At 40.3% G+C, this 27,003-nt stretch overlaps 1 protein-coding gene across 2 annotated transcripts in view; it reads left to right on the top strand.

Moving 5' to 3' along the window:
* The window catches only part of NR4A3 (nuclear receptor subfamily 4 group A member 3), a 74,990-nt gene that overhangs the window by 27,765 nt on the left and 20,222 nt on the right, over positions 1 to 27,003 (top strand). For both annotated transcript variants that reach the window (XM_060781488.2, XM_060781489.2), the window contains 2 exons: positions 1,287 to 1,416; positions 9,028 to 9,200. In XM_060781488.2, coding sequence (XP_060637471.2) covers positions 1,287 to 1,416; positions 9,028 to 9,200 — 303 coding nt within the window. The remainder of the gene's footprint in view (positions 1 to 1,286; positions 1,417 to 9,027; positions 9,201 to 27,003) is intronic.

The raw sequence follows: 27,003 nt of genomic DNA on the forward strand, positions 1-27,003 counted from the left end.
TCTTTAAAGGCATACACTAAACCACTGCATCTTAAACTGTAGACCCTGACCCCCATAGCTCAATGTTGTGGTCACAAAAATGGGAAGACTAAAAAGTTTCGATATATTTACTTGAATTTGTTAGCAATAGCATACAGTGTTTACAGTGTAGAAAATGCTTCATCTATACTTCATAAAAAGGAAAATCAGTCTTGCAAATGCTTGTTTATTATCAGTAAATGTATATAACTGTATGTGTGGTCATGTAAATGATATTGATATTGTACATCTATTTTGTCTACTTCAAGCCCACTGATTCCTTTTTACAAAATAATTACTGCTGGTAATTACAGTTTAAAATATAGTTTAAAATATAGTTTAAAAGTCTCAAACTTCAGAGCTTTAGCAATTGTCCTAAGCATAACAATAGTCTAAATCAGGGCTTCTTAAACTGTTTTGCATTCATCACCCCTTTCTGCCCAATAAGCTTTTACATGGCCCCAAGTATATAGATATATAAAATAGGCATTAAAATCAAATGTTTCCAGGTAATAAATCTGCACTTGCAAGGATTGCCAAGTAGGCCGTTTCCTCTTTTTGTGGCGTACAACTGAAGCATTTTCTGCAGAGTTCACTGTAAATACTGCACATCGTTGCTAACAGATTTGTGAAAATGGGTGGCATTCAGAAAACTTTTACTGTTGCCAACTTTTCATGTATTAGGGCCATCTTAGGATTGCCATCAACTGAAAATGATTTGAAGACACACAACAACAAAAAAATAATAATGACGATGGTAATGATAAGAATAATTTAACAAGTGTATTTGCTTTTCTTGGTGCTTTGTTTCTCTTCGTTGTAACAGTGAGTTTAAATTAGTTTGATGCATAACAATAAGGGACAGTGAGAAAAATCAATCTGCAGATAATTTTGATTTTATTTTAATAAGGTCAGTAATAATCAGGGGAATGAACCAAGTAGAAAATTGTTCCCAAAGGAAAATTGAAAGTGAAGCTAATCTAATTCCCATAGGTATGACGCGATGACCTGGTAATTTCAGATATGATTTTATCATTTAGGAGTTAGCTGTCTCCCGAGCCTAGCTTCTGAACCATCCTCAATAATTTTCATTGTCAGTAGCTAACACTAATAAAATTGTTTTTCCTGGAGGCTACTGTGTTAGGAAATTAATTTTATCTAATTATATGGATTGCACTCTTGCTTTTCACATTGTAATTAAAATGCAACTTGTCAGGTCCCAGCTCATTCAGCTGACTCTTTCTTCGATTCTGTATTTTTTTTTTTAGAGGACAGTTCAGAAAAATGCAAAATATGTTTGCCTGGCTAATAAAAACTGCCCAGTGGATAAACGCCGTCGAAACAGATGTCAATACTGCCGATTTCAGAAGTGTCTCAGTGTCGGCATGGTAAAAGAAGGTAAAGAGTTTGATATTCTTAATCTACACATCACATACTGAATAATAGCTTGAGTTTAAGAGGAGTTATTCTTACCTTAAATATTTTTGTAGAAATAAGAAGTATTGTCCTTTCCCCCCTATATGCATATAAGAGATCAGTGTCACGACAGCGTATGTAGTATCTCTTTATTTCAAGTGATGAATAGATTATTCAACTACTGGAGCTGAAAGAAAACTTCTAAAAAGACGGCGATTCACAGCAGCTGTTTAGTCTATTCTCCGTGCTGTCAAAGAAGGTTTGACACGCTGCTCATTTCAAATGGGATATCGGCATTACGTTGTATTGTATCTACATGTATTTGTTTAGACTCTTTGAACTGCATGGACATTTTCTATTTTTTTCCTTCTATGAATAATAAGAAGCTATCCAGTATTATACAAATACTACATCATGGTGATTATTAGGATTGAAAGCTTATATCCATTTAATGATGGCATTAAACCAATTATAGCTTAGTTGAATGCTGTTTTGAACGGTCAAGGTCAAAGGATTACTAATCAGTTTTGAGTAGGGCTGGGCAACCATGGAAAAATTTGTTTCTAAACTCGATTCGTTTTTAGGGGGTTTTTGCGTTTCGATTTTTAAAAGAATTCCGAAATTTTTCTTTAAAAAAGTTCGAAATTTACGAAATTTCGGAAATTACGAAACAATAACGAAACAATTACGAATCGATTCGTTAATGGTGGATGCGACCGCGCAATACGCTAAAAAAAACCTCCAAATGGGACAGGGGGAACTTCTGAAGCTTCCCTCTCCCTCTGTTGTTGACTGTTGGTGTGATAATTATATATATTTTTCACTGATAAAACAAACAACAACTATAAAACTTGCACCAGACATGCGGAAATAATAACGAAACGATTTCGAAACGATTTCGAAACAATTACAAAACAATTATGAAATGAATTGAATTCATTTCGATTTTTAGTTGCTCCTGAATGGTTCAATATCGCTTCGTTATCAAAAAAATAACGAATTAATAACGAATTACGAAATTAACGAACGAAACCGCCCAGCCCTAGTTTTGAGTTATTGGCATTAGTGTGTTGTCTTAAAAACTTTTATTTTTAAGGCTGTTTCACGTCTAGTCTTTTACTGCAATGGGCAATGACAAAAGAAATTATAAATATGACCTTTCCTTCTAAGAATGGATGGAAAGTTTCTTTTCTCTGTTTCTCTGTGGCCCCTCGACTCTGAAATTCATTGCTCGGAGAGATGAGGAAACTTTAGAAACCTTTAAAAAGAGTCTCAAGACCTGCCTCTGCCGTTGTGTTTTCAGAGAGTAGGCACGTAATTTTATGCTATTGCTCCCTCGACAGGCCCGTAGCCAGGATTTCGTTTCGGGGGGGGGGGGGGGCTGAATTTTTTTCAGGAGGGGTTTCGGGGGGGGGGGTGAGTTTTGGGGGGGGGCTGAGTCTGAGTGAAAGAGGGTCTAGCCTAGCAAACCTTTTGTATCATTACCCCAATACCCCCATGCATATGGGATATATTGAGTATGGTGATCAGATCATGATATGAATAAACATAACAGTTTAAATAATGCACCAGTAAGGCCTTTTCGCGAACCACCATGAGAATTTCGGGGGGGGGGGCTGAAGCCCCTCAAGCCCCCCCCCCCCTGGTTACATGCCTGTCCCTCGACATGTTTTTCCCAGGAGTTCTCCCCCATGTTCGAAGGTTTGTTTATTTCCCTGTCGCTCTGGTTTGTTTATTTCCCTGTCGCCCCTACAATTAGTTTTGCCCCTTTATCTCACCCTGAGTTTTTAAAGTATTTTATGTACATGCGGCCCGCCCTCTGTCATTTTGTTTGGTCTCTATGTTCTGTGTATATTGTTTACATCAGGGGTCCACAAACTTTTTAAACAGAGTCCCTCAACCTGGTGGAGGGCCGAATTATAATTTGAAGGAAAAAAAAGAATGAATTCCTATGCACTTTGCACATATCTTATTTGTAGTGCAAAAAACACTTTAAAACAATACAATAATTAAAATGAAGAACAGTTTTCATAAATATAAGCTTATTAGTATTTCAATGGGAAGTGCGGGCCTGCTTTTGGCTGATGAGATAGGATTGTTGTTGTTGTGTGCTTTCAAGTCGTTTCAGACTTAGGTTGACCCTGAGTGAGGGCCGGGCAAATGACCTTGGAGGGCCGCATTAGGCCCTCGGGCCGTAGTTTGAGGACCCCTGGTTTACATGCTTGATGTTTTATACTTTAATGTTATGTTGTTTATTTTACTGCAATTTGTATTTTTTTGTATTGTAATTTGTTGTTCTGGCTTGGCCCCATGTAAGCCGCTCCAAGTCCCCGCTCCCACCTCCTTCACAGGCGCGATTGGTGGGGACGAGGGAGAGGGCCTTCTCGGTGGTAGCCCCTCAACTCTGGAATTCACCCCCTAAGGACATCAGACATGTCCCAACGCTGGCAGTCTTTAGGAGGAGCCTGAAAACGTGGTTGTTCCAGTGTGCCTTCCCAGAATAAGGAAAACTCTTAGCAATATTATTATTATTATTATTATTATTATTATTATTATTATTTACAGCTTTTATATTCCGCCCTTCTCACCCCGCAGGGGATTCAGGGCAGATTACAGTGTACACAGGCATGTAGCTTCAGCCCCCCCCCCCCCCCCCCGAAATTCTCATGCTGGTCCGCGAGAAGGCCTTACTGGTGCATTATTTAACCTGTAATGTTTATTCATATCATGATCTCATCACCATGCTCAATATATCCCATATGCATGGGGGTATTGGGTAACGATACAAAAGGTTTGCTAGGGTAGACCCTCTTTCACTCAGACTCAGCCCCCTGAACCAAATTCAGCCCCCCCCCCCCCCGAAACAAAATCCTGGCTATGGGCCTGAGTGTACACATATATGGCAAACATTCAATGCCAATTTTAACATACAACATATACAGACATACACAGAGGCTATTTAACTTTTTGTGGCTGCCAGGGAAGCTGTCGCTTTCATCGTCCATCTGTGACACTGATGAAGCACTTCCGCTTTCCCGCATGCTTCCCCGCTGGAATGCTTTGCTGGAGTCTTCTTTATGGCCTCATAAATCAGTTAATTTAGCCTCCCCATACTTTAAGGTGGTACCTTATTTTCCTACTTGACAGATGCAACTGTCTTTCGGGTTGCAAAGGTCGACAACAGGCTACACACAATTGGATGGAAACCCACTCCAACCCGAGCTGGCTTCGAACTCATGACCTTTTGGTCAGAGTGATCTTAATGCAGCTGACACACAGCCAGCTGCACCACAATCCCGGACAATATGTCCTCAATATGTCCTCAAATGCACTTTATTATTGATTTAGGATTGTCTGCGCGCCCTCATCTTTCTTTGAAAACCTTATCCTAGTTTACCTTAGTTCATGTCCAGCATTTTAAATTTTAATTTTAATTATTACATTTGGCCCGGCCATAGGTTTTTAAATGCCGTATGTTAGTATTGTTATTGCTTATTGTGTATTTTTTGTTTTTCAGTTTTATTTATTTTATTTTATTTTAACGGTTGTATTGATTATTTGTTATTGCCTTTGTTTATTGATGTGCTGTGGGCTTGGCCTCATGTAAGCCGCACCGAGTCCCTTGGAGAGATGGTAGCGGGGTACAAATAAAGTTTTATTATAATTGTACTGGTTACATCCCGTATAGACTACTGTAACGCTCTCTACGTTGGGTTGCCTTTGAAGACTGCTTGGAAGCTTCAAATGGTCCAATGCTCGGCAGCCAGGTTACTAACAGGAGCAGCACTCAGGGAGCATACAACTCCTCTGTTGCACCGGCTCCACTGGCTGCCAGTTTGCTACCAGGCACAATTCAAAGTGCTGGCGTTAGCCTATAAAGCCCTAAACGGTTCTGGCCCTACTTACCTCTCCGAACGCATCTCCTCCTATGAACCGATTAGGACACTAAGATCATCTGGGGAGGCCCTGCTCTCAGTCCTGCCTGCATCACAGGCACGCCTGGCGGGAACAAGAGACAGGGCCTTTTCAGTGGTGGCCCCTCGGTTGTGGAACGCCCTTCCTATAGATATCAGATCGGCCCCATCCCTATTGGCGTTTCGGAGGAAAGTGAAGACCTGGCTGTTCGAACAAGCATTCGATTAAGCAGTATAATGAATATAGTTGTTCCAGTGTGCCTTTCCAGAATAAGGAAACTCCTAGCACTATGTCCCAACGCACTTTATCAGAGATTCAGGATATCTGCATGCCCACCCCCCTCCAAACACCCCACCGTGTCATGCCCAGCACTTGTTACAATTGGCCCAGCCATTGTTTTTAATTGCGTCATTGGGTGTTGTTAATTGTTATTGCTTTGTTTTTTGAGTTATTGTGTTGTTGTTGTTGCTGCTGTTTTATTGTTGAATTTGGGCTCAGCCTCTTGTAAGCCGCACCAAGTCCTTCGGGAGATGGTAGCGGGGTACAAATAAAGGATTATTATTATTATTATTATTATTTAGAAACACGGATTAACGGATGATGAGATTAGATTCTGATTTTACTGATGAGACGCTAATGATTGTTATATTGATGTTTAATTGTTGATGATGCTATTGTTTTAACTGTCCCATAATCGTTTTGTGATGTTTTGCATTGAATTTTGCTGTACCCGCGACGCGTTGCTGTGGCCAGCCTTCCCTCCCTCTTTTTCTTCTTCTTCCTTTCTCTCCTTCCCTCCCTCCCTCTTTCTCTCCTTCCTTCCTTCTTTCCTTCCTTCCCTCTTTTTCCTTCCCTTCTTTCTTCTCTACTTGTTTCTTTCCTCGCTTCCTTTGCTCTTTGGTTCCATCCTTCCTTCGTTTATTCCTTCCTTCCTTCCCTCCCTCCCTCTCTTTCATTCCTTCTCTCCTTCCTTCCCTTTCACTTTCCTTCCTTCTTTCACTTTTTATTTCCTTCTCTTTCTTTCCTCTCCTTCCCTCCTTCTTTCCCTCTTTCTCTCCTTCCTTCCTTCCCCCTTTCTGTGTATATGTGTTTTGTGTTTTAGTTATGAGATGCCAGTGAGTTGTTTATTGATGTTTACTGGTGGTTATTGATGTTAATTGCTTATTGTATTATTGCGTTAATTGTCTTTTAAATGGCTGTACGATGTTTGCATTGAATTTTTGCCGCTACTTGTTGTTAACCGCTCTGAGTCGCCTAATTGGCTGAGAAGAGCGGTATACAAATAAAGTAAATAAATGAATAAATAAATAAATTGTGTGTGCATATGTGTGTATATATTTCTGTATATATTTGTGTATATGTGTATATATGTGTGCTTGTATATATATGTGGTTTTCCGCATGAGTTGTAATGTATATTTTGTTTTTTGGCTTTTTAAGTCCCTTCCGCTGTGTTTTCCAGTATTTTTATGTGTGATGGTCACTCATTGGCCTGATAGTTGTCTTGTGTCCAAATTTGGTGTCGGGCATATTGAGTATTCCTGTCAAGTTTGGTCCAGATCCATCATTGTTTGAGTCCACAGTGTTCTCTGGATGGAGGTGAACTACAATTCCAAAACTGAAGGTCAATGCCCACCAAACACTTTCAGTATTTTCTGTTGGTCATGGGAGTTCTGTGTACCAAGTTTGGTTCAATTCCATCGTTGGTGGAGTTCAGAATGCTCTTTGATTGTAGATTTTATTTATTTACTTATTTATTTACTTTGCTTCTATACTGCTGTTCTCAGCCCGAAGGTGACTCACAGCAGTTCACAAGACACAGAACACAGCAGAATTCAACACCAATATAAAACAGTTAACAACCTATTCTAATATACAATTAATACACAATTACTACGATAACCATTCACTGGCGTCTCGTCACTAAAGCATGATCCAGATTTGTCATCCATTGTTCCATTCCTATGTCATTACCAGTCTTTGCACTAATTATTCGAACGCCTGCACAAATAACCAGGTCTTTACTTTTTTGCGGAAGACCATTAGAGATGGTGCTAATCTAATATCTGTGGGAAGGGCGTTCCACAGCCGGGGAGCCACCACCGAGAAGGCCCTGTCTCTCGTCCCCGCCAGCCGTGCTTGTGAAGCTGGCGGGATCGAGAGCAGGGCCTCCCCGGAAGATCTCAAAGTTCTGGTGGGTTCATAGGCCGAGATGCGGTCGGAAAGGTAGCTTGGGCCGGAACCGTTTAGGGCTTTAAAGGTCAACACCAGCACTTTGAATTGAGCCCGGTAGCAAGTCGGCAGCCAGTGGAGTTGGCGCAACAGGGGGGTTGTATGCTCCCTGCGTCCCGCTCCTGTTAGTATCATGAACTATAAATCCCAGCAACTACAACTCCCAAATGACAAAATCATAATTTTTTGAGTGATGGTCACTCCTTGTGTTGTGAGACGTTTTGTTGCCAAATTTGGTGTGATTTCGTTCATTGGTTCTTTTGTTTTTAAGGTACTCATTATGCAAAGATCATTTTTATGTATCTAGAAGTAAATACATAAATTATTATTATTATTATTATTATTATTATTATTATGGTGGCGGGGTATAAATAAAGTTTTTTTTTAAAAAAAGTAAGTTACCATTATATGAATATTTTGAAGGTGTTACAAGTTGTATTTTGATATATTTTCTTCTGTGTGTGTATCTGTAGTTTGCAAATTGTAATACATGGCTGCTTTCAACAGAATAATTGTAAGCTCTTTGATTGTAGATGAACTATAAATCCCAGCAACAACAGCACCCAAATGACAAAATCATAATTTTTTGAGTGATGGTCACTCCTTGTGTTGTGAGACGTTTTGTTGCCTTGTGTTGTGAGACATTTTGTTCCTTCTTTCTTTCGTTCATTGGTTCTTTTGTTTTTAAGGTACTCATTATGCAAAGAGCATTTTTATGTATACAGAAGTAAATAAATAAATTATTATTATTATTATTATGGTGGCGGGGTATAAATAAAGGTTTTTTTAAAGTAAGTTATTATATGAATATTTTGAAGGCGTTACAAGTTGTATTTTGATATATTTTCTTCTGTGTGTGTGTATCTGTAGTTTGCAAATTGTAATACGCAGTTGCTTTCAACAGAATAATTGCAAGCCTAAAAATTAGATATGTAGCACTTTCATTAAACAAGGCGATACAGAACATACTTCATTATTGTTATTTGGGGAGAGTGGAACTATGTTATTATATACATGTTGGTAAATAGAAAGGGAAAGAAGGTGATCAGGATAAAAAAATCTAAGTTCTTGTGGGTTTTTTCGGGCTATATGGCCATGTTCTAGAGGCATTTCTCCTGACGTTTTGCCTGCATCTATGGCAATGCTTGCCATAGATGCAGGCGAAACGTCAGGAGAAATGCCTCTAGAACATGGCCATATAGCCCGAAAAAACCCACAAGAACTTAGTGATTCCAGCCATGAAAGCCTTTGACAATACAAAAAATATATATCCTTGAAATTAAGTGAAAACTGCAGGTAATGTCAATCGGCATCTTTGTTGTCTGATCTCATCACCCTTCTAATTGTCAAACTTCACCCTATAGTGTTTGGGTATGCCTTGTAGGAATTGGCCATGGTGTCGTTGGAGACTAACTGTGTTGTTTTTCCTTTTTCTCACCTTGATCAGTTGTCCGCACTGACAGTTTAAAAGGGAGAAGAGGCCGTCTGCCTTCGAAACCAAAGAGCCCGTTGCAGCAAGAGGCTTCCCAGCCCTCCCCACCTTCGCCTCCAGTCACGATGATGAATGCTCTTGTGCGAGCTTTATCTGATTCTGCACCCAGGGAGCTTGATTATTCCAGAGTACGTTTTGTTTTTATTCTCTCTCCCCCTCCCTAGAATTATTTACCAAAGAGAGTGTGTTTAATTTATGAATATTGCAGATTGCAAATGGTTAAAACTGCCAGGTAGTCTAGCTTTTTTTGCTGTGAATATCGTGACTCAAATAGCACTATATGGAGGGCCTGTGTATTGCCCAAGTTATATTTGATGGCATGAAACTGATTTGGAAAAATTATGAAAGGTCTCTGAATGCACATGTTATGATGAAATTCTATCAGATTTAATTATTAATGCATTGTTTTCTTTTTAACCGAAGTCCAGTTCTTTGAACCCTTATATATTGGTGGGTTACATTTTTTTAAAAAGTGAATAAATAGTGAGTACTAGCTGTACCCGCCACGCATTGCTGTGGCCAACCTTCCTTCTTTCCCTCCTTCCTTCACTCCCTCTTTCCTTCTCGTCTTCCTTCCTTCTCTATCTCTTTCCTTCCTTCCCCCCTTTTCTTTCTCTTCTGCTGTCTCTCTTTTCTTCCTTCTCTCTTTCCTTCTTTCCTTCCCTCCTTCTTTCTCTACATCTTCCCCCCTTCTTTCTTTCCTACTCCCCTTCCTTCCTTCTCTCCTTCCTTCCTTCCTCCTTTTTCTTTTCCTCCCTCTTTCTCTCCTTTCTTCCTTCTCTATCTCTTTCCTTCCTTCCCCTTTTTTCTATCTCTTCTGCTGTCTCTCTTTTCTTCCTTCTCTCTTTCCTTCTTTCCTTCCCTCCCTCTTTCTCTACATCTTTCCCCCTTTTTTCATTCCTTCTCTCCTTCCTTTCTTCCCCCTTTTTCTTTCCCTCCCTCTTTCTCTCCTTTCTTCTCTACCTCTTTCCTTCCTTCCCCCTTTTTCTTTCTCTTCTGCTGTCTCTCTTTTCTTCTTACTTTCTTTCCTTCTTTCCTTCCCTCCCTTTCTCTACATCTTCCCCCCTTCCTTTGCTCCCTCTTTCCTTCCTTCCCTTTTTTCTTTCCTTCTATCCTTCCTTCTTTCTCTAACTTTCCTTCCTTCCCCCTTTTTCTTTCCCTCCCTCTTTCTCTCCTTTCTTCCTTCTCTACCTCTTTCCTTCCTTCCCTCCCTCTTTGCTTCCATGCTTCCTTCTCCCTTTCTTTCTTTCTTTTTTTCTCCCCTTCCCTCCCTCTTTCTTCCCTTTTTACTGTATTGTCATTTAGCTTTTTGTCATTAGCTTTTGGGGGTTTTTAAAGTCACTTCTGCTGTGTTTTTCAGTGGGTTTTTTTTTTGAGTGAAGGACATGCATTGGGTTGTTAGGTATGTTGTGTCCAAATTTGGTGTCAATTCCCCCAGTGGTTTTTGAGTTCTGTTAATCCCACAAACAATTTTTTATTTATATATATTAAGTGTTAAAATGTAGGAATAGGTTCAACAGTGAATTCCTTCTTTAAATCAGCCATTTAGACTCAGTATTATATTTTTAAAAGATTATGTTTCAAATTATTTACAGGAAATCAAAGTTAGTTTTTGAAAGGAAAGTCCTCACCTAGAGAAGGAGATATATTTCACTAATCAACAAATCATTTTAATTATATTTTTGACCAAACTTTAATTCAGTCTGTATAGTTTAGTTAAAGTCCAAATGGGGATGCCTTGCAGCCTGATTATTCATCAAAAAAGGAAGATTAGAGTACTAAACTTATTTCCTAATTAATTTAAATGTGTCTTACTGCAGTATTGATGAGCACAGGATGTATCAGTAGATGTTTGTGTTCATTCTACTCATTGTAGTTAATTCAAGTGTTTCATATGCAGATTCCATTCATTAGAGTTAAGTTTGTACATTAGATCTTCAGTTGGCCCTCTGTATTCATGGATTCTAAATCCACTAATTCGATTATTCATAGCAGTGGCTTAGTGGGTTTAACTGCTGAGCTGCGGAACTTGCTGACCAAAAGGTTGGCAGTTCAAATCTGTAGAGTGGGGTGAGCTCCCGTTGATAGCCCCAGCTTCTGCCAATCTAGCAGTTCGAAAACATGGTAATATGAGTAGATCAGTAAGTACCGCTCCGCCAGGAAGGTAACAGCACTCCATGCAATCATGCTGTCCACATGACCTAGGAGATTCTTTTTTTATCATGTCAGGAGCAACTTGAGAAACTGCAAGTCGCTTCTGGTGTGAGAGAATTGGCCGTCTGCAAGGACGTTGCCCAGGGGATGCCTGGATGATTTGATGCTTTTATCATCTTTGTGGGAGGCTTCTCTCATGTCCCCGCATGAGGAGCTGGAGCTGATAGAGGGAGCTCATCCGCCTCTCCCCGGATTTGAATCTGCGACCTGTCGGTCTTCAGTCCTGCCGGTACAGGGGTTTAACCCACTGCGCCATCGGGGGGCTCCAGAGACCTAGGAGATGTCTATGGACAATTCCAGCTCTTTGGCTTAGAAATGGAGATGAGCACCACTCCACAGAGTCAGACATGACTAGTATGTATGTATATATCTATATCTATATATCTCTATCTATCTCTATCTATCTATCTATCTATCTATCTATCTATCTATCTATATATAAATGCTCTGTGCATAATGAATACCTTAAAAACAAAAGGACCAATGAACGAAATCACACCACATTTGGCAACAAAACATCTCACAACACAAGGAGTGACCATCACTCAAAAATTATGATTTTGTCATTTCCAAATTGTAGTTGCTGCAATTTATAGTTCACCTACAATCAAAGAGCATTCTGAACTCCATCAACGATGGAATTGAACCAAATTTGGCACACAGAATTCCCATGACCAACAGAAAATACTTGAAGGGTTTGGTGGGCATTGACCTTGTGTTTGGGAGTTGTAGTTCACCTACATCCAGAGAGCACTGTGGACTCAAACAATGATGGATCTGGACCAAACTTGGCGCAAGCACTCAATACTCCCAAACATGAACACAGATGGAGTTTGGGGAAATAGACCTTGACATTTGGGAGTTGTAGTCACTGGGATTCACAGTTCACCTACACAGTTCACCTACAAACAAAGAGCATTCTAAACCCCACGAACGGGAGAATTGGGGCAAACTTCTCACACAGAACCCCCATTACCAACAGAAAATACTTAAGGCCATCCAATCCAACTCCCTTCATGAGGGCAAGAAACGTGATCAAAGTCCACCTGACAAAGAGCCATCCAGCCATAGATATAGATATTTATTATTATTATTATTATTGTTATTAATATTAATATTATTATTTATTTATTTACAGTATTTATATTCCGCTCTTCTCACCCCACAGGGGACTCGGGGCGGATTACAGTGTACACATAGATAGATAGATATATAGATAGATAGATAGATATGATTCATACACAGAGAGATATAGTATCATAGATTTGAAAGGGACCCTTAAAGAAGGACAATGATATGTTGCATGTTCCAGGGTTTTGGTATCCATGAGGGATCCTGGAACCAAACATCAGGAGACACCAAGCACCCATTGTAATTCAAGTTTTAAAAGCAGCACTAATAGGTTTCAGTTGGATGCTAAGTCACATGTGTTGATTTTAGTCTAATCTTGAAATAGAAATTAATCACCATATATAATTCATTTATTTACGGCATTTATATGCTGCCCTTCTCACCCCGAAGGGGACTCAGAGCGGCTTACAATATATATTTTCATACAATATATTATATTATTAGCATAGTACAATATCAGTATATATTACTATATTGCACTATACCATTATATTGTAATATTATTAGTAAAATTACATGTAATGTAAATATATAATTATAATTATAATATTGAATTATTATTACTTGTATTATATTGTATTACATTATAATATTATAAATATTATATGTATATACAATATACTATATTATATTATTAGTAAAGACAAGATGGAAATGGAACAACTCAAAGTAGAAAGAACTGTAGAAACTGGGAGTTTTAACAGTACATCACAAATGTATACATTTTATGCAAATTGTTCTGGAAAGCTGCTTGTACATAATGAAATTGTTCTGAAAATAATCCTTTTATCAAAATGGTTGGTCTCAGTGGCAAATACTTAGAGGAAAATGGTGGTAATTGGAATGAATAATGCTGATTATGTCAGATCTTAGCCTGCAATGTAATACTTTTTTTACTGTCTGATTCCTTGCAGACAGCCCTATTGGTTTGACTTTACTTCATTGTCTAAGCTTTTAGTTTAGCAGCTCTGTTTAACTTTTTATTAAGTAGAATTTACCAGAATGTTGTAGAAGAAAAAGTGGAATTGAATATGACTTTGCTGAAATTGAGAGGCAACAATCAAATATTGCATGATTTTCTCAGTTGTCTTGACATGCGGTTTGTTGGATTAGAATCAGCCCTTACAAAATGTCTGACGATGTCTGTATCAATTATGCTGTGAAATACGGGGTCTTTAATATGCAAAAAGTCTAGAACAATTTTAAATAATTGTACAAACGGAAGGAACATCTGTTCAAATTCCATATGAAGCATTTTGACTTGTTGCTATCTTGTTTTAGGGCTGGTATTAACTTACAACCTCATAGTAACAGTATATTTAGAAGCTTGCTTTCAAAAAGCGGTTACTAGGAGGACACTCTTTAAAGGGCATGGGCCTAATCTGGGTCTCCCACCTGTTTGTGCCCTGGTGCAGTTTCATTTCAGACTTGTGTAACTATGTTAAGGTGATGGGCATCTTGGCCCAAATATAAAGCCTTTGTTTACTGACTTCATGACGATTCTACCATTAATTGTGATTTGGAGACACCATAATTTTTGGAAAAGGTCATATGTTTAGAGCTAAATGTTATGAGGAAAACGGTGTTTCCAGCTCTTATAATGCTGAATTTGGTGGAATTATTTGCAAGGCAGCATCAACATTTTCCTCTAGTACCTGCTGGGGCAATTTACTCTGCCCAATCCTCGCATAAGACTTCAAAACCAAAGGAATTGCCGCATGCACGGGCGGCTCAACCCATTACGCAAAATAAGCATTTGCAGTATAGTTGATTTTGCCCAGGGGTGCTCTTGATGTGCTCTTGGGGGAAAATAGACCTTGACATATGCGAGTTGTAGTTATTGGGATGTATAGTTCATCTAAAATCAAACAGCATTCTGAACTCCACCAATGATGGAATTGAACCAAATATGGCACACAGAACTCCCACAACGAACAGAAAATATATATCAGTGATTGGTTGGGGGGGGGGGGCAAAATACTGTTTGCTTACCGTTGAAAAATTACCTAGGGCTGCCTCTGGCCGCATGTTAGTGTATTGCACCTGGTTTGCATGTTCAATGGAGAACTTGCACTCCAGAAGATGTACGCCTTCTCTCACTTTTGCTGATAGTCCTATTTTGACATATGTGGGACCAGAATCTCAAGTTTTCAAAAATAGCACCCAATTTAGTAATCAGCCCTACAGGCCAAAATAGGGGTGCCATGCCTTAATTTTCCCCAAGGCTTAATAATAATAATAATAATAATAATAATAATAATAATAAATTTTTAAAAAAATTATTTATAATTTATTATTTTATTTATTTATTTCGAGCATTTCTACCCCGCCCTTCACAACCCGCGAGGGGGGACTCAGGGCGGCTTACAAAAGGCACAATTCGATGCCAGCAATACACATAGTAAGATAAAATACATAGGAGCAACAATTATAAAAAGTTAAAACAATCCAATTATCCAATAACAACTAATAAAAGCCAATCTAGTGTTCAACGTTCACCAAGTTCAAAATCTGTAAGTTCATTCCGCATTGTCATAATCCTATCCAACTCTAGTCGTCATTGTCCAATGTCTATTTGCCAGATTACCCAAAGGCCTGGTCCCATATCCATGTTTTTAGTTTCCTTCTGAAAGAGAGGAGGGATGTCGATGACCTAATTTCCCCAGGGAGTGAATTCCACAGGTGAGGGGCCACCACCGAGAAGGCCCTGCTCCTCGGCCCCACCAGCCTCACTTGTGATAAAGGTGGGGTCGAGCGCAGGGCCTCCCCAGAGGATCTTAAACTCTGAGGCGGGACGTAGAAGGAGATGCGTTCTCTTTCTCCATCTCCCCAAAGGGGACTTGGGGCGGCTAACATGAGGCCAAGCCCAAAATAATACAACATGATTAAACACAAAATAACAAGAAAATACATAATAACAAAATATATAAAATAACAAATAAAATAAACAATATAAAATATTTATTATTATTATTATTATTATTTATTTAGAGTTTTTATACCCCGGTCTTCTCACCTCCAGGGAGGGACTGAGGCCGGCTTAACAACATAAAATTCAATACAATAAGAAAAACATTATAGGTCATCAATATAAAAATACATTAAAATACACTTCATACAATTCATACAAATTACAGCAAAAATCAGTTCATCCAAAAGAATCATAAATTCATCGCCATCCGCCAGAAAGGTCAGCAGTTATTGATTCAGTCATCATTCTGCCAATGCAGTATCCCAAATCCATGTTTTTACCTGCTTTCTAAACGTCAGGAGGGAACAGGCAGATCTAATCTCCATCGGGAGGGAGTTCCAAAGCTGAGGGGCCATCACCGAAAAGGCTTCCCCCCGCTTTTTTCTGTAATATGCTTTTTAGCTGTGAAATTTGGGTGAGAATTATTGAACATGTCACATGTTGTCAGGATTCTTTGTCATAGGCTATGCTACTTAGGGCTGATGGGGCTCACAATCCAACCACATATGGATGGCTGTATTTATTAATTTCATTTATACCCCACCTTCTCGCCCCACAAGGGACTCAAGGCAGCTTACAAAATCCGGCAAGAATTGCATGATTCCCACTCCAGGCTGAAATGATAAGGCTACCGGTTGCGAGGAGGTGATCAGAGTGGAGAGAAAGCACACGTGCTTTCGTGTGACAGGAGAGTACGGGGGAATTATTGTTTATTTCTCTGAATTCTGCCACCAACTGGTATAGTGGAGGCCAATTGTTATATGTAATCTATGGTAACTGCCACCAACGTGAGATATGAGGTATTACTGTGACATATGGCAATACAGACGTAGAATGGATGGAGATGAGACTGTCTTCAACAAAAGATAACTGGTTTATTGAGTACAAAGCGTGTGGTTGCAAGATTGTAACTTATTTTATAGAACTTTGAATAATACTTGGTTAGTTAAACATTTCACTCTTCCACGTTACACAGTATCTTACTGAGGTGAAGCTCTTGTTACTAAATAATGTTTCAGTACAGGAATATCTTCCCTATTTGATCTTTCCTTGATCAAATAAATTAACAAGCTTATCCTTTAGCCTTTCCCTTGACTAAAGAAAACTGGCTATGTTTCTCCTTTCAGCCTCCTTAAACTGAGAAACCTCCAGTAGCTATTCAGGCTTCCCAAAGCCACAATTCTTTGCTTCACACTTCACTCTCCCACTCTACTCTTCACTTCCACTCTTTTACTCCTCTCCGATACAAAATCAACTCCTAACTGACTCTCAAACTGTCTGTTTTTCAAAACTCTCTCCACTTGGCTCCTCCCACTTCTCCTTCTGCCAGCTTGCCTTGGTCTCCATGATAATGCTGACTGAGGATCTCTGAAATAGGCTGCTCCAGTGTTACTGTAGCTAACCCAAACACACACATATATAGTTTAAAACATGCAAAGTATTAATAACTTCTGCACAGTTATTAGGTCATAAGGCTATGCTGTCATTAGGTCAAATAGTGTCTCAACAAGAAGTAATTTCTATAGTCTACTGAGAAATAAGGAAGCACTAGGACTGCATGAAAGACTTAGTAGTGACTGACCAAGGCAGGGATAAGAATCATACCACCCTGTAGCTGTTGTTGGACTGCAGCTACTAGAATCCCATACCATTCTCTATGATAGAATCAGAGTTGGAAGAGACCACATGGGCCATCCAGTCCAACCCCCTGCCAAGAAGCAGGAATATTGTATTCAAAGCACCCTTGACAGATGGCCATCCAGCCTCTGTTTAAATGCTTCCAAAGAAGGAGCCTCCACCACACACGAGGGCAGAGAGTTCCACTGCTGAACGGCTCTCACAGTCAGGAAGTTTTTCCTCGTGTTCAGATGGAATCTCCTCTCTTGTAGTTTGAAGCCATTGTTCCGCATTCTAGTCTCCAGGGCAGCAGAAAACAAGCTTGCTCCCTCCTCCCTATGACTTCCTCTCACATATTTATACATGGCTAACATGTCTCTTCTCAGCCTTCTCTTCTTCAGGCTAAACATGCCCAGCTCTTTAAGCTGCTCCTCATAGGGCTTGTTCTCCAGACCCTTGATCATTTTAGTCAACCTCCTCTGAACATATTCCAGCTTAATATAAATTTAGCAACAATGTATTGATGAAATTAAGCAAATAATATTTCACCCCTAACTTAGTATAGGGAAAGCTTTACTGGTTACTATTTAAAAAGCAAAGCAAGCCAAAAGTTGTCAGCCGTTTCCATTATTTTATTTCATGTTACTTGGCCATTTATACTCTACTAGCCGTCCCCTGCCACGACTTGCTGTGGCCCAGTCTGTTGATCTGGAAAATAAAGTAATGAGAAAGTGTTGATTTCTAATCTATATTTCTAATCATTTCTTTATGCTTGTGGGTAAACAGTATTTCTTGCTGTTTCTTTGTCAGTGTTGATGTGGAGAGTATCTGGTTTGCCCACCCTGGAACATGCAACATATCATTGTCCTTCTTTAAGGGTCCCTTTCAAATCTATGATACTATATCTGTGTGTGTGTGTGAATCATGGGATGGCCCATGAGGTCTCTTCCAACTCTTTGATTCTATGATTCTATATCTGTCTGTCTGTCTGTCTATCTATCTAGCAATATATATCTATGGCTGGATGGCTCTTTGTGAGGAGAGCTTTGATTACGTTTTCTTGCCCTGATGAAGGGAGTTGGATTGGATGGCCTTAAGTATTTTCTGTTGGTCATGGAGGTTCAGTGTGGGAAGTTTGCCCCGATTCTGTCGATCATGGGGTTCAGAATGCTCTTTGATTGTATGTGAACTGTGAACCCCAGTGAGTACAACTCCCAAATGTCAAGGTCTATTTTCCCCAAACTCCATCTGTGTTCATATTTGGGCGTATTGAGTGCTTGTGCCAAGTTTGGTCCAGATCCATCCTTGTTTGAGTTCACAGTGCTCTCTGGATGTAGGTGAACTACAACTCCCAAACTCAAGGTCAATGCCCACCAAAGCCTTCCAGTATTTTCTGTTGGACATGGGAGTTCTGTGTGCCAAGTTTGGTTCAATTCCATTGTTGATGGCGTTCAGAATGCTCTTTGATTGGAGGTGAACTATAAATCCCAGCAACTACAACTCCCAAATGACAAAATCATAATTTTTTGAGTGATGGTCACTCCTTGTGTTGTGAGACATTTTGTTGCCAAATTTGGTGTGATTTCTTTCATTGGTTCCTTTGTTTTTAAGGTACTCTTTATGCACAGAGCATAGATAGATAGATAGATAGATAGATAGATAGATAGATAGATAGATTTACTAGCTGTACCCAGCCATGCATTGCTGTGGCATACTCTGTGGCAACCCCCTTCTACCCTCATGGCCTTTCCTTGGCTGGCTGTGGCCATTCTCTGGACTTCCTTCTCCACTCCCCTCTCCCTGAGTCTGAATCAGATCCATGAGGCTCCCTTACCCATACCAAAAAGCATTTTTTTGGCGCTGCAGCCCTTTTTCTGGCTGGAGTTATACTTTAAAAATGTACCTGTTACAACTTACATACAAATTCAACTTGAGAGCAAAACTACAGAACCCAGGGACTTTCCATAATGGGAAAGGTGATTTTTCGTGTACTTGAGTCTTGAGACATTTAGAATTTCACATATTTTTACTAGCACCTTGAATTAGGCCTGAAGGCTCTGTGCTGTCGCGCGCTGGGCCTATAGCAATTGGCTTTTGAACAGGACGTGTTCTTTGTGCCCAGCGGGAAGCTGGGGTGCCTCAGCTGAGAGGCTCTAAGGATTTTCCTATACAAAAGTCTTTAGGAGCTTAAAAAGTTTAACAAAGTTCTTTATTATTGCTTAGGTCTTCAACAAACAATCAAATACTTTTTAGATTTTGAACAAGTCAAACAAATGCTTCTTATCTTGCCCACAAAGGACAGGCATCTGGCTTCGTGAACTGTTTCTTTTCTTTAAGAGGAAAACCCTTTTTAACCACTCCCTGGGCAATCTGTTTTCTAGGCTCTGCTGGTGTGGGCCCTACTCCCAGCTCCAATTGCTTCTGGTTACCCAAGTAGACCCACCAGCCAAGATTTTGTATATTTTTCAGCTGGAGTCATAGAATCATAGAATCAAAGAGTTGGAAGAGACCTCATGGGCCATCCAGTCCAACCACCTGCCAAGAAGCAGGAATATTGCATTCAAATCACCCCTGACAGAGGGCCATCCAGCCTCTGTTTAAAAGCTTCCAAAGAAGGAGCCTCTACCACACTCCAGGGCAGAGAGTTCCACTGCTGAACGGCTCTCACAGTCAGGAAGTTCTTCCTTGTGTTCAGACGGAATCTCCTCTCTTGTAGTTTGAAGCCATTGTTCCGTGTCCTAGTCTCAAAGGAAGCAGAAAACAAGCTTGCTCCCTCCTCCCTGTGGCTTCCTCTCACATATTTATACATGGCTATTATATCTCCTCTCAGTCCTTTTGGAAATTTTTTCACAAATGATGTGGAGCTGTTTCTTTAACCCCAACAAGGGTTGTGCTGTCAAACTGTTTTCCTTAGAAGCTTTAGGGCTGTTTCCCCCAGATGTTGTGAGAAACGAATCTTCTCTACAGGTGGGGAAAGCTCACGTCCTGTAACTGGGCTTCCAAAACTGTAAGACTGCCTGAAGTCTTTCTTTTCCCTCCCTGAGCCCTGGGGAAAGGGGCGGAACCAAAACTTAACGCTGATAGGCAGGTGGCTAGCCCCATGACTGCAAACCAAAGGAAGCCACCTTATTGCAAAATGCATGGAACTTTGGAATATATGCAAACACTCAAAGAAAGAAAAGGAAGTTGGAGCTCTTGGTACAGCCGTACCAGCACAGGATCTCTTTCTTACTTAGGCGAACCCTTGTTGTCCAAGTAGGATTGTCTTCCAAGATCAATGTACTGGCGGTGGGTATGTAAGTGACTGTGGAGCCCTATTCTTGATCTGCATGTTCTCCTGCAGTGAGGGCATTGGTTTCCAGGTGGAAACCCAGTCAGGGTTGGCTTGACACACCTTCCTCTTGGCACGTTTCTCTTTTCTGCCCTCCATTCGTACCTCTTCAAATTCTACAGCACTGCTGGTCACAGCTGACCTCCAACTAGAGCACTCAAGGGCAAGGGCTTCCCAGTTCTCAGTGTCTATGCCAGAGTTTTTAAGGTTGGCTTTGAGCCCATCTTTTTCTCTTTTCCTGTCCACCAATATTCCATTTTCCGTTCTTGAGTTTGGAGTAGAGCAACTGCTTTGGGAGACAGTGTGGCCACTCCAGCGGAGTTGATGGCGGAGGACCATTGCTTCGATGCTGGTGGTCTGCTTCTTCCAGCATGCTGACATTTGTCCGCTTGTCTTCCCAAGAGATTTGCAGGATTTTTCGGAGGTTCACTGGCCGCCAATGCAGACATTTCAGAAGAGATGTAATATATATCTCTCACATTGCCTCTGTCAACACAGTACAATGGCATGAGGATTCCAGACCATCCACTTCAACCTCCACAGAAGCTCTTGGTAGAACATAGTGCAGTCATCACAGAGGTCACACAGAAATTTAGATCTATATCTGTGAAGATACAGCTTTGTTTTAAATTTTTAATCCTTGAATTTGGCCCTGCCCATGGTGATAATTTTTAATGTTTTGATTTTATATTGTTGTGTCGCTTATATACATTGGTTTTGTATTTTAGGTTATTTTATTTTATTTTCTGTTGTGTTTTTGTGTTATATTGTGTATATTGTATTGATGGGCATGGCCTCATGTAATTTATTTATTTATTTATTTATTTATTACGGTTGCTTATACCCCGCCCTTCTCACCCGGGGGGACTCAGGGCGGCTTACACAAACAAGCCGCCTTGAGTCCCCCTGGGGAGATGGTGGCGAGGTATAAATAATAATAATAATAATAATAATTATTATTATTATTATTATTATTATGTAGCACACTTTTTGTTTCTGTGTTATAAATGTCATTTCCTAATTGGTTCTATCATAAAAATCCTAAAAATATTATTGTGCTGATACGTCTGTACCAGGTGTTCCAACTTTATTTTCTTTCTATTAAGTGTTTGCATGCATTCCAAAGTTTCAGGGATTCTGCAAAAAGGTGGCTTCCTTTGGTTTGCAGTCATAGGGCAAGACACCTGTCTATCATTGTTAAGTTTGGATCCGCCCCTTCTCCCAGGGACACGGGAAGGGAACCATTTTAGTTAGTCTTATAGAAGGAAACCAAGCTATAGGATGTGGAGTAGCTTCACCCGCAGAAAATTTATTTATTTATTTACTTACTTTATTTGTATATCGCAGTTTCTCAGCCCGTAGGCGACTCAACGTGGTTAACAACAAGAACAAAAATTCAATACTAACAACACATACTATTTAAAAACAACTAACACCATAATACAATAAGAACTTACATATCAATAACAACACATTAACATCTCGTAACTAGAATCATGATCCATCTCGTCATCCATAAATTCCGTTTTTCTATATTCATTGTATTCATTGCACTATTTATCCAAACGCCTGTTCAAATAGCCAGGTTTTCAGTTTTCTTCGAAACACCATTAAAGAGGGGGCAGCTCTAATGTCCATGGGAAGGGTGTTCCACAGCCGAGGGGCCACCACTGAGAAGGCCCTGTCTCTCGTCCCCGCCAAACGTGCCTGTGATGCAGGCGGGATCGAGAGCAGGGCCTCCCCAGAAGATCTTAAAGTCCTGGTGGGTTCATAGGCGGAGATACATTCGGATAGGTAACTTGGGCCAGAAAAGCTTCACTTCTTAAGAATTCCAGGGAATTCCGGGGGAAAACAGTCCCAAAGCTCTGGCTGGGAGCTCACAGCCTCTCAGCCTTAGAGCCGTCGCAAACTCTGTTCCTGCGGGAGCAAACCTTGCTAGCATGTCCCTGACGTCATGAGACTCCGCCTCTCGCCCCGCCCCTTTCTCCGCCCCTTTCTCCTTGCGAGAGTGGTTTTTCCTTTGCTAGGGCAGCATTGCCAGCGTACTCTCTCAGTTGGCAGAATTCAACTGAGAGAAAATGCGGGCAATGCTGCCCTAGCAAAGGAAAAACCACACTGGCAAAGAGAAAGGGGCGGAGAAAGGGGCGGGGAGAGAGGCGCAGGCTCATGACGTCAGGGACGTGCTAGCAAGGTTTTCTCCCGCAGGAACCTAGTTTGCGACGGGTCTTACAACATCTGAGGGAAACAGTCCTGAAAGTTCTTGAGAAATTTCGGAGGGAAAACAGCCTTACAGACCCAAAGAACTCTAGCTGGAGAATATCCAAGCAGTTTGGATCCGGTTGTAGTTCCCACATCAGTAAAGCTTAGATAATAGACAGCCTGGGAGAGGTTAAAAAGGGATTTTCCTCTAAAGTAAAGGAACAGTTAACAATGTTTGTTTTCTTGGACATATCTGATAAGTTCAATGCATTTTAAAAACATCTAGAGTAGATTTTTTTAAAAAAATTATACCATTACTAGCCGTCCCCTGCCACGTGTTGCTGTGGCCCAGTCTGGTGATCTGGAAAATAAAGTAATGGTTTCTAATCTATGCAATGTCTTTCTGCTTGTGAGTAAACAGTATTTCTTGTTGTTTCTTTGTCAGTGTTGATGTAGAGAGTGTCTGGTTTGCCCACCATGGAACATGCAACATATCATAGTCCTTCTTTAGGGGTCCCTTTCAGATCTATGATACTATATCTCTGTGTGTGTGAATCATATATATCTATGGCTGGATGGCTCTTTGTCAGGAGGGCTTTGATTAGATTTTCTTGCCCTGGTGAAGAGAGTTGGACTGGATGGTCTTAAGTATTTTCCATTGGTCATGGGGGTTCTGTGTGGGAAGTTTGCCCCGATTCTGTTGTTCGTGGGGTTCAGAATGCTCTTTGATTGTAGGCAGGCCCGTAGCCAGGATTTTGTTTCAGGGGGAGCTGAGTTTGATTTGGGGGAGGGGCTGAGTCTTGAGTCTAGGGTCTACCCTAGCAAACCTTTTGTATCATTACCCCAATACCCCTATGCATATGGGATATATTGAACATGGTGATCAGATCATGATATTTAAACATAACAGTTTAAATAATGTACCAGTAAGCCTTCTCGCGGACCACCATGAGAATTTCGGGGGGGGGGGGGGGGGGAACTGAAGCCTGATTGTAGGTGAACTGTGAATCCCAGTGATCATAACTCCCAAACGTTAAGGTCTATTTTCCCCAAACTCCATCATATTTGGGTGTATTGAGTGCTTGTGCCAAGATTGATCCAGATCCATCATTGTTTGAGTCCACAGTGCTCTCTGGATGTAGGTGAACTACAACTCCCAAACTCAAGGTCAATGCCCACCAAACACTTCTAGTGTTTTCTGTTGGTCATGTGTGCCACGTTTTGTTCAATTCCATCGTTGGTGGAGTTCAGAATGCTCTTTGATTGTGGGTGAACTATAAATCCCAGCAACTACAACTCCCAAATGACAAAATTAATTTTTTGAGTGAAGGACATACATTTGGATGTTAGGTGTCTTGTGTCCAAATTTGGTGTCAATTCCCCCAGTGGTTTTTGAGTTCTGTGAATACCACAAACGAACATTACATTTTTATTTATATAGATTGTATCAACCTTATAATTTAACAAAAGAAAAGTAAGGAGTAACATAAAGGTGATAGTTTGAAGTGCAGTATATTGGTTAGTGTTGACTCGTATAATGCAGATTGACCTGCATTGAACCTGATCATGTGAATCCACACTGCCATGTAATCCAGTTCAATGCAGTTCATCTGCATTCTGAAACCGGATTATATGGCAGTGTAGATGGAGGTCTCAATCTCTCATAGTTCAAGTAATCCAAGGGATTAATACTATTTGATCCATAAAAGCGGAGAAAGGAGTGACTAAATTTTTTTTTGCTCTTTTTATTCTCATTGGTAAGACTTGGCACTTTCAAGCATGATGCAGCCAGGACTTAGAAGCAGGACTTAGAGTTTGGTATATATTTATAAATTAACTTATATTCTACTCTTCTGATACCTCTATATCACTCAGAATAGATAAAAAAACAATTTAAACCAGTAGAATACTTTTTCTCCCTTTCTACTTTCTTTCTTTTTAATTCGTTCCCAAATTCCTCTTAGAGTTAACCAATTTATCCCGCCCCGTAATGTTTCCAATTGTTTCCATTCCAATAATTCCTTATTTTCATTATATAAATCTTTAATTTTACTATATCCCGTCTGTTTCAGTTTTTTTATGATGCTCTTGTCCTCCTCATTTCTTAAACTACCTATTGGAGCTTCCTTTGATAAATATGGCATCCATTTCTCTTTCCATTTCCCCCATATTTTTAATGCTATTTTCCTTGGGCCTATTTTTTTTATTCCTTCCTTCTGGAGTATCCCTCGTTAAGTGAAAGTTAATGAGGGATACTCCAGAGTAATAGATATTGAAAGAGGGGTAAAACAGGGATGCCCATTATCACCGATATTATTCACAATAGCTATAGACTATCTGGCAGACAGAATTAGAAATAATGGTAGAATAACAGGATTTAGGATGGGGAAGGAGGAAGTGAAAGTGAACCTGTTCTAGAGGCATTTCTCTTGACGTTTCGCCTGCATCTATGGCAAGCATCCTCAGAGGTAGTGCTTGCCATAGATGCAGGCGAAACGTCAGGAGAAATGCCTCTAGAATTCATCTGGAATATTGTGTCCAATTCTGGGCACCACAATTCAAGAGAGATATTGACAAGCTGGAATGTGTCCAGAGGAAGGCGACTAAAATGATCAAGGGTCTGGAGAACAAGCCCTATGAGGAGCGGCTTAGGGAACTGGGCATGTTTAGCCTGAAGAAGAGAAGGCTGAGAGGAGATATGATAGCCAATGTATAAATATGTGAGAGGAAGCCACAGGGAGGAGGGAGCAAGCTTGTTTTCTGCTTCCTTGGAGACTAGGACGCGGAACAATGGCTTCAAACTACAAGAGAGGAGATTCCATCTGAACATTAGGAAGAACTTCCTGACTGTGAGAGCCGTTCAGCAGTGGAACTCTCTGCCCCGGAGTGTGGTGGAGGCTCCTTCTTTGGAAGCTTTTAAGCAGAGGCTGGATGGCCATTTGTCAGGAGTGATTTGAATGCAATATTCCTGCTTCTTGGCAGGGGGTTGGACTGGATGGCCCATGAGGTCTCTTCCAACTCTTTGATTCTATGATTCTATGATTCTAGAACATGGCCCTATAGCCCGAAAAAACCTACAAGAACCTAGTGATTCCAGCCATGAAAGCCTTCGACAATACATTGAAAGTGAACCTGTTTGCAGATGATTTCTTAATAATAACAGAAAATCTGCTGGATACATTGAAGGAATTAGAAGTAATATTGGAAGATTTTTATAACATCTCAGGATTAAGGATTAATATGACAAAATCAGAGCTGTTGGGGTTTAACCTGGGGAACGGAATCCAAGAAGATATTCGGAAAAGGAAAGATATACAGATTGTAAAAAATAAAATTAAATATTTGGGAATTTACTTAACTAATAAGCCAATGGGGATCTGGGATTATAATTATAAGAAAACATGGGAAAAGGTACAGGCACAAATGAATAATTGGAAAGGACAAAAAATTAAGTATTTCAATGAGAATTAGAGCAATTAAAATGTGTATTCTCCCTAAATTATTGCATTTGTTTCAAACCCTACCACTGGAGATTACACAACAAAAATTTAAAAAATGGAATGGAGAAATAAGAAAGTGGATATTTGCAGGAAAAAAGTCAAGAATAAGCAATAAGGAACTATATATGTCAAATAAAGAATTAGGATGGGGAATACCAAACTTACAAGAATACTACGAAGCATTTCAACTGAAAGCAATTCTGGAATTGATAGAGGACAAGCAAGAGAAGCCAAAAAAGGGAAATGCGAAAGACTGTTCAAACTTCCGTACAGTGGCCCTTATTTCTCATGCCAGGAAGGTAATGCTCAAGATCCTGCAAGGAAGACTCCAGCAATACATGGAGCGAGAGTTGCCAGACGTTCAAGCTGGATTTAGAAAAGGCAGAGGAACGAGAGACCAGATTGCCAATATCCGCTGGATAATGGAGAAAGGCAGGGAGTTTCAGAAAAACATCTATTTCTGCTTCATTGACTATTCTAAAGCCTTTGACTGTGTGGATCATAATAAATTGTGGCAAGTTCTTGGTGGGATGGGCATACCAAGCCACCTTGTCTCTCTCCTGAGGAGTCTGTACAAGGACCAAGTAGCAACAGTAAGAACTGACCACAGAACAACAGATTGGTTCAAGATTGGGAAAGGCCTACGGCAAGGCTGCATCCTCTCACCCAACCTTTTTAACTTGTATGCAGAACACATCATGCGATGTGCGGGGCTTGATGAATGCAAAGCTGGGGTAAAAATTGCTGGAAGAAACATTAACAACCTCAGATATGCAGATGACACCACCCTGATGGCCAAAAGCGAGGAGGAGCTGAGGAGCCTTCTAATCGAGGTGAAAGAAGAAAGCGCAAAAGCCGGGTTGCAGCTAAACATCAAAAAAACCAAGATTATGGCCACAAGAATTATTGACAACTGGGAAATAGAGGGAGAAAACGTGGAGGTCGTGACAGACTTTGTATTTCTAAGT

Source organism: Anolis sagrei, chromosome 6 (assembly GCF_037176765.1).
Source record: "Anolis sagrei isolate rAnoSag1 chromosome 6, rAnoSag1.mat, whole genome shotgun sequence".
Taxonomy (NCBI): domain Eukaryota; kingdom Metazoa; phylum Chordata; class Lepidosauria; order Squamata; family Dactyloidae; genus Anolis; species Anolis sagrei.